General features: G+C 61.4%; 1 protein-coding gene across 2 annotated transcripts; it reads left to right on the top strand.

Annotated features, from left to right (window-relative positions):
* The first annotated feature begins 499 nt into the window (after window positions 1-499).
* On the top strand, window positions 500-8,331 carry PROM2 (prominin 2). Of its 2 annotated transcripts, XM_075074510.1 has the most exons (24): window positions 515-831; window positions 1,045-1,094; window positions 1,203-1,405; window positions 1,498-1,618; window positions 1,810-1,873; window positions 1,958-2,047; window positions 2,153-2,352; window positions 2,435-2,509; window positions 2,598-2,661; window positions 2,778-2,937; window positions 3,063-3,215; window positions 3,566-3,689; window positions 4,258-4,349; window positions 4,435-4,519; window positions 4,644-4,790; window positions 4,910-4,981; window positions 5,056-5,148; window positions 5,259-5,312; window positions 5,729-5,809; window positions 6,009-6,077; window positions 6,227-6,316; window positions 6,543-6,649; window positions 6,756-6,820; window positions 6,929-8,182. In XM_075074510.1, exons 1-23 carry the CDS (start codon window positions 615-617, stop codon window positions 6,817-6,819), a joined length of 2,475 nt encoding a protein of 824 aa, XP_074930611.1. In that variant the 5' UTR covers window positions 515-614; the 3' UTR covers window position 6,820; window positions 6,929-8,182. The 2 variants fall into 2 exon arrangements, with proteins under 2 accessions (XP_074930610.1, XP_074930611.1); XM_075074509.1 differs by having other exon boundaries at window positions 500-831; window positions 6,756-8,331.

Here is an 8,331-nt window from a genome sequence, read left to right as displayed (position 1 = left end):
AAACTCATCTCACACTTGGCCAGCGAGCAGGCATTGCTGGCTGGGGCTCACCGTCCACCTCCGTGTGTTCCCCCTGCTTCTCCTTCTCCCTCCCAGCCCTTCGCATGCCTCAGGGCTTGGGATGCTTTGCAAAGGGTGATTCAGCACGGATCCACCCACAAGGACATTTCCGCCCCCCCGAGTGATGCCCAAATGACAGATCCCTCCTTCCAAGGTGGCTGTGGTGGGGATGAGCACCCTCCAGCCTGAGGACAGTGGGCTCACCGCCACATGGCCCTCTCCTCAAAACCCTGGAGGGGCTTTGCCACCCTTGCTGGGAACAGCCTTGACCGTGGGGACCCCGCGGCGGTGACTCAGGGATGCTGGGGGTTGTGAAACAGGCCTGGGATGGTTTGGGAGACGCCTCCACATGGCCCCGCCAAGCCCAGCTGCCCCGGGGAGCCGGTTGGGGGAACAAGCCACAGCAGCGTCTGGGCTTTGCGCGGCGGCCGACCCGTCAGGCAGGTTTCCTGGAGCAGCAAGCTGAGGCGGAGAGAGCCATCCAGGGCCGGGCATGCTCCTCTGCCTGCTCTCTGGCTGACGGAGCCCCCGGCACCCTCCTCGCTGCTGAAGCCATGCGAGCAGCCGGGTTGCTGCTGGCTTGGGCGCTGCTGCGTCCTGCCGGCACCCAGCAATGCCATCTCGCCGGCCCCGGCGGCGTCCTCCGTTTCACCGACACGCACGCTGAGATTCGGGTGCCAGCGCTGCACCGGGTACCCAGCTCACTCGATCCCCTCTACGGCCTCGTCCGGCGCTGCCTGGACCTCATCCAGCAAAACCCCCTGCCCACAGGTGAGCCCTGAGCCGGGGAGCCTGGACCCCACTGCCATGGGTGCCGGGACCACTGGGGTATTGCTGGCTGCCACCCCCATGCCCTGAGTTGCTCTGGGGTCTGAGCCGCTTCGTGGAGGGGGGTGCTGCCTCTGTCCTGGCCCTGCTGCCCAGGGAGGGTTGGGGGTGCACTGGGCGGAACCTCTTGTACCAGTGCCGCGGCTTCTATTGCAGAGCTGCTCAGAGCGGCCCTGAACGACCCCAGCTCGGTGCAGACCTCGCAGGTGAGCCAGGATGTGGGGCAGGGCATCCCACGGGGATGGCACCCACCTGGGATGGGGCACCCCAAAAGCTGGGTGCATCGGTGCTGACCGGGCTCTCCCACCATGTAGGTGGTGCAGTATGAGCTGGGCTACGTTGTCTGTGCCGTGGTGGCTCTGCTCTTCACTGTGGCCATGCCGGTGGCCGGGATGTGCTTCTGCTACTGCCGGAGCCGCCGGCGGTGCGGGGGCCGCCTGCGTGCCCACCGGCGCTCACTGGGCTGCCGCCGCCGCTGCCTGCTGACATGCCTGTCCCTCACCTCCCTCGTCATCCTGTGAGTCCCCCTCGCCCCAGGGTGGGGGGAACTGTGTCCCATGGGGACGGCGCTGGGAGGCAGCCCCGTCACCGCCTGCTTGTCCCCAGCAGGACCAGCGTCATCTGCGCCTTCATCACCAGCCAGCGGGTGAAGGGGCAGATGGAGCCGGGGCTGGGGGCCGTGCCGGCCACACTGCGCACCCTGCGGCAGCACATCGCCAATGTCCCCCAGGTGGGTCCCCAAGTTGCCTCCCCCGGTGTGCGATGCCGCCCACAGATGGCTGTGTTTCCCTCATGGAGTAGTCTGGGAGGCGAGAGGAGGTGGCGTGGCTGCATTAAAAATGTATTTTGAATGGCAATGCGGGGCCTCCTCCCCTCCCGGCAGCTGCCACCCCCAGCCAACCGGCTCGTTTCTCCTGGCAGGGGGTGCAGATGGTGGTAGACCAGTTCGAGGTCCCCCGACAGCAGATACTCTCGGATCTGGGTGGTAAGGACTGTGCAGGCACTGCCAGGCCCCATCCCGTGCTTCCCACTGCGATGAGATGCTGAGGGGGTGCCCAATGCCTTGCAGGGCTCAGCCGGAGCGTGGGGCTCTCCATCCACGCGCAGCTGAAGGCGATGACCTACGCGGCGCTGGCGGACCTGCAGGACAGGGCTGGAGGTATGGTCGAGCGCGGCTCTCCCCGAGGCCGGTGCCGAAGCCTCGCCGGAGAGCCGGGGCAGCCGAGCAGAGCAGCATGAACTAGCCCTGGGCTTTCTCTTTAAGACCTACAGACCTCGCTGCACCATTTACAGATTCTCGACAAGACGGTGCGGGCGCTGGCGTCGGCGCGGGCCGAGCTGGAGCCGGCGCTGCAGGAACGGCGGCGGCGTGTGGTCACGCTGCTGGACGACCCGCGCTGCACCTCCTGCGCCAGCATCCTGGGCAGGGCACAGAGCCTGGAGCTGGGTGCCGACTACAGCAAGGTGGGATGGGGTGCTGGACCCCCCTCCACCACCCACCCCTCGGGCAGCCCTGAGGCTCATGGGTTGCTTCTTCTACCCCAAGGTGCCATCGGTGGAGAAGGTTTTGAAGGCTCTGGCTGGTCTGCCCCGAAGTGACTTTGCAGAGATGATTCGCCAGGTTGGGGGGGTGTCAGGGTGCAGTGGGGGCGTCTGGCGCTTGTGGGCAGCCCCGGCCAAACCACTCAACACCCCATGTTTCCTCACAGGGCAATGGCACCTTCAACTCCATCCCAGAGCTGGCTGTGGAGAGGATGGCACAGGTCATCCAGGGTGAGTGGGATGGCCGGACCGAGCGGGGACACCCTCCATGGGGCAAACCCCAATTTGGGGACACAGGGTGGGATGTGGAGACCATCCCCCACTCCAGCACGGCCTTGGACCCGCAGATCTGCGAGATGAGATGGCCCGCGTGACGGAGAAGGTGCAGTCCATTGCCAACAGCTTCCCCCTCCCCGACTACACCAGGCCCGTCAGCGAAGCCCTGGTGAAGGCGGAGGACAGAAGCCAGCCGTACCTCCGGGAGGTGGAGCGCTTCGAGCAGTACAGGTGACACGGGGGAGCATGAAGGGGTGCAGGGGGTGCAGCAGAGATGGGTGCTGAGCCCCCATCTGAGCCCCAGCGGTGCATCAGCCCCATATCTCTGCCCCTATGCCCTGCTGCTCTTTCCTCAGGTGGATCGCGGGCACGGTGCTGTGCTCTATCGTCCTCCTCATCCTTGCCTGCAACGTGACAGGGATGGCCCTGGGGGTGTACGGTCTCTCCAAACGGGAGGACCCGAGCGACTACGAGTGCCGAGGAGAAGCTGGAGCCAAGCTTCTCCTGGTGTAAGCATCCCTGTGGGTGCTGGGGGGGCTGTTGCCATCTCACACCCCCACAAAAGCAGAGGGGCAAAGCCAAGGGAGGGACCTGGAGCCAGCTGAGCAAAAGGCTTTTGAAGCCGCCGCCTGCGCCAGCGGGTTTGGGAGAAGCTGCTCCTCCCTGGGAGCTGGCGGCTCCCGTGTCCCGGCCCCGCTGCCCGGCACACCCCACTCCCCCGGGCCCTTCCCAGGCAGGCCGGCATGCCCGGGCGCGGGAGGGAGCTGCGGGGCTGCAGCTGGCCAGGCAGGTCCCCACAAGCCTTTCTGCCCGCTCGGGTCTGCAAAGCAGCCGCCAGAGCCTCCTCTCCCTCTTTCAGCGGCGTGGGCCTGGCTTTCCTGTTCTCCTGGCTCCTCATCCTCCTGGTTTTCACCACCTTCCTGGTTGGGGGCAACATCCAGACGCTGGTTTGCAGGAATTGGGTCAACCAGGAGATCTATAAGGTGGGTGGCCATGCATCCACCCCTTCGCCCCATAAATCTCTGCTTGCGCGTACAAAATTCCTCCAAACGCTCTACGCCCTGCCCCTAAAACCATCCAAAAAAACCCCATCCTAAACCAGAAGATTAAGTTTAGGATTAGGTCCTTGGACTTGCATCAGCAGCAAGGAATTGCCCTTGTGCTGTTCATTTGCTCAAGGCAACGATGCTCCTACCTGCAGCATCCCCGTCCTCCAGTTGTCTGGGGATCCCTGGCGTGCCTGGGGCCAGCGTCATGCTGCGACAGGACTGGGAGCAGGGTTGGGAACGGCATCAGGGTTGGAAATGGGATCAGGGTTTGTCCTGTGGCCGTGCACACACAGGCAGGGCCCTGCACAGGGCGTTCACTGCTTTCCCTCTGAATGCCGCCAGGCGAGGCTCTGCAATGGGGATCATACGATTAAAGGCAAGATTAGCTCTGGCTGGGATAGGGTACCCCAGGATGCACCTGTGAGGGCAGAGCACCCCCAAAATCATTACTTGGAATGCCTGTGCCAGACCCTAACCCTCTTTTTCCTCCCATTTGGCCCAGTTTGTCGACACCCCCGGGAACCTGCCTCCATCCATGAACCTCACCCGCCAGCTCAACCTCAGGAGGGACTCCAACCTCAGTGCCACGTACCGGTGGGTGCCGCAGGAGCCCACCTCTGCCCCTATATATCAGAGGGCTAATTCAAGGTCATGCCATCCACGTCCCTTTGCCTTCCAGGGAGTGCAAGACCGGTGCAGGGCTGTGGGAGGTGCTGCAGCTTGAGAGGTCCTATGACCTGGATGAGCATCTAAAAACCCCCAAGGTGAGGGCTGGCTGCAGCCAGAGCTTCTGGTAATGGTGTGAGGCTGCACGAGCTTTACTGGGGTTACTGGGATGGAGCTGCCTGGCCCAAACCCTGCAGAATTCCCCACGTCTCACCCCTGCAGTACACGGCTGATTTCCAAAAACGCCTGGGTGACTTCACGGCACGCCTGGGCGATGTGCGACTCCTCCGCAGCGAGGGCAGGCAGGACCTGGAGACCTTCGCCCACAGCGGTGTGGACGAGGTGGACTACAGGCGTTTCCAGGAGGAGGTAAGGGGATGCTCATGGGGATCTGGTCCCTGCTGTGGTGTGCAGGATGCAGCCCAGCCACGCTGGGGCCAGCTTCCACGGTTGGATTTCGGGCAGCTTCCAACTCCATCTTCCCCCAGATGAAAAACCCCGTGGTGCAAACCAGCCTCCGCGGCTTGGCAAGGAGCCTTGAGGGGCTGCAGAAAATGCAGGTGAGCAGCAGGGTGGGTGGCAGGGGCTGCCTGCGTGCCCACGGGGATGTCCTCACCCTGCTGTCCCCCTGCAGAGGAATGGCACGGTGGCGGGGCGGCTGGCCGCCGAGGCCCAGGCCCTGTGGCAGATGCAAAACTCCACGGTGCAATCGCAGGAGGCTTTGGTGGTGAGTCTGTGCCAGGCCAGCGGCTCATGGTGCTGCTGCCGTTCACCCGGTCATGTCCCTGTGAAAGGGGCAATGAGGCTTTTGTACCCTTCTCACCTCTCTGCCCGCAGGCAAAGCTGGGGGAAAGCGTCCAGTTCCTCTCCCGCTTGGCACCACAACTTCAGGTACTTTCATGGCTTCTTTCAGCTCTGAAAAATATGTGGTTCCCTATGGGTCCTGCCTGCCAGGGCCCAAAAAGCCAGTTACAGGGTGGTGGGAGAGCCAGGAAAAATGCAGTCCAGGGAGGATTGGTCTCCTTTAGTGCTTAGATCTGCTGCTGCAAATCACAAATCCCACTGCAGCACTCAGGGCAATTCAGCGACCCCGGCAGAGCTGTCCCACAGCGTTTCTCCTTGCCCGCTCCCTGCCAGGGGGTGTCTCTGCTCAGGGCAGGTCCCTCTTTCCCTGCCCTCCGGCAACCAAACCCAATTCGATGCTCGGCACGTGCGCGGCACTGCATGCCCTGCTCCTGGCACCCCTGGGGCACCTCTCCTGCTGCTCGCTGCTCTAAGGATGCTCTGCCCTTCCTGTGGTTCCCCAGGAGCGAGTGAAGACGACACTGGCCACCATGGCTTCAGTGGAAGCCCAGCTGCCTGCGCAAGCCCAGCAGATCCTCCGGCAGGTGAGCGGGGCTGGATTAGCCCTTGAGGGGTACAAAATTCCCACAGAGTAAGAACACGGCGCTTCAAGAGGGGAAGGGACCCCTGAAGCCGCCAGCCCTTGTTTCCAAGCCCCATACTAGCCCAGAGCTGGTTGGAGCGGGCTGGAGCTGGGCTGGGAAGTGCGGTGCTTGACCTCCCTGCTGCCTTTCCTCTGCCCAGGAGATTGGCTGCTTCACGAGGAAGGAGCTGCGGTACTTCACGCAGTACCTGAACTGGGTTGGGCAGACGGTAGGTGCTCACCTTTGCTACAGAGAGTTTCTTAGGGGCTGGGAGCCCCCATGCATGCTACATGCAAGCCCCTTGCCGAGCTGAGGCAGCAAAATGCATCCCCCCGAGCCAGCAGTGGGTTTAATGCCTTGTCTCCACTTCTTTTCCAGCTGAGGGAGGACGTGGCTTCGTGCCAGCCACTTGCCACGGCCCTGGACAATGGGCGGGTGATCCTGTGTGACCGTATCGCTGACCCGTGGGTGAGGGTCCTGCCCCTGTCCCTCCATGGGGGTCTAGTGGGGACCTGTGTGGTGCAACATCCCACCACCAACCAGCAAGAATGGGGGGCAGCCGAGGTCAATGGCAGCCCTGACACCCCCACACTGCTGGGACCAGCCACCGTAGGGCTCCCCAAACCCCTCCAGACCCTGGGGGCTGTCTCTCCCTGTGCAGCTCAGCAGGAACCCCCATGCTCTCTCCTTGCAGAACGCGTTCTGGTTCAGCCTGGGATGCTGCACCTTCTTCCTCGTCCCCAACATCATCTTTGCCGTCAGGCTCACCAAACACTTCCGCCCCATCCGCAACCGGCTCATGTAAGCAATGGGGTGGGCAGGCATGCTGCCTGGGGTGGGGGGACACAGGGAGGGGAGGTGTAGGCTCCTCCTCAACTCTCAATGTTTTTTCCTCCTCCTTCTGCAGCTCTACAGGTTCAGAGGAGACCTGTCCCTTCCACATCCCCCGTGTCACGGCACTCAAGCTCTAAGGTGGGGACCTGCCAGGCGCAGCAGCATGCCCTGCGCCCCAGGAGCCCCCATCAAACTTGTGCCCAAGCCTTGCAGGGCTCCGGCTCCCTCTGAACGTCTCTTCTTCAGTGTCCTTTGCCGTCTGAGCATCCTTCCCAGGCACAGGCTGCTCATCTCCACACGCCACGGGGCTCCGGGTCTCTCCGATGTCTCTTCCTCAGCCACTTTCGGGGGCTAAGCACCCATCAGGGACACTTCTGGAGCCCGGCTGATCCAGGACGCATGGGATGGTTCCCTCCAGCTCCCGCTAACCACCGGTGTACCCCTCGCAGACCCCGTGGGGAAGGACGCCAGCCCACTGCCCCACAACGCTTCCCCACTCCCAGGACCCCCGGGCAGTGGCCACATTAAAGTCCTCCCCAGCCAAACCCGCCACCGCCTGCTTTGCTTCGCGGCCACCATCTCCCCTGGTTTCCACAGGGAACCCGTTCAGGCCTGGGGGGCAGGTGGGTGGCAGCCGCAGGGGGGAGAAGGCCCAGCCCGGACCACCTGCTCCCGCGGGAGGCCTCGAAGGGGCCTTGGGGTGCTGTTAATTAAAGCTTAATTAGCAGTGAGAACTCGGGCAAAACTGCAGGTTTTTTGGGGTACTCTGTGGTAGTTCCTGGCTTTTCCCCCTCCCAAGGAAGCCCAGGCAGGGCCTTCGACTCCCAGTTTATAGCACCGATGGCTTTACAGCGTGAAGCGCCTGCTTTTCATTCATAGCCTACATCCCCTGATTTCAAAGCACTTCGTCCGATTAGCAAATTATTTACAAAATCTACGCAGCAGTTAGCAGCTCAACCTCTTTCCCAAGCAGACAAGGATTTCCCAGAATTTCTCTCACTGAAACACTCTCTGTTTGCTAACCAACAGAGAAGCGCCCCATTTGTATGCATTATTAAAAGGCTATTGCTACCCACAGCCAGGGATGATGCATAAAATACCCTTTTTATGCATTATTTAGGTTATTGCTGCCTAGGGCCAGCTGGTTTTACGCAGTATTTGCCTGCAGAGGTCAGCATTGCAAAGGCTTACTGCAAAAGGGATTTGGGGAGCTGAAGCCCAGAGGATTTCTGCAGGAACCCCCATGTCCAGGGATGTCCTCAGCCCATCTGGAAACAAGCCGGTGGTGTCACCTGCAAAGATCAGCTTTAAAAACAGAGTATTTCGTGGTCAGAGGGAGGGGGGGTGGGGGTGGGGAGAGCGAGGGGTGTGGAGAAGTGATGTTGGTACCTGGGATTCAATCAGAAAATATGTCCACGACTCTTCTGTTCCCAGCCGCGTATAGTCTGAAGGCTTGTAGTCATGAAATCCTGAGATAATTAAAAGGGAAAGGTCTGCCTCATTTTTATAAGCCCTTCTCAACATTAGTACTAGATTTTAAATAAAATAATACCCACTGCGTGATGCAGAAGACCAAAAGGATTATCTACTTTAAACATAAATGTAATAATGTTTATTTAGCAGATCCATCTATTAAAAAAATGATACAG

Source organism: Phalacrocorax aristotelis, chromosome 24, assembly GCF_949628215.1.
Source record: "Phalacrocorax aristotelis chromosome 24, bGulAri2.1, whole genome shotgun sequence".
Classification (NCBI taxonomy): domain Eukaryota; kingdom Metazoa; phylum Chordata; class Aves; order Suliformes; family Phalacrocoracidae; genus Phalacrocorax; species Phalacrocorax aristotelis.
Note: the sequence above shows the minus strand (reverse complement) of the source record. Positions and strands in the feature narration are given on the sequence as shown.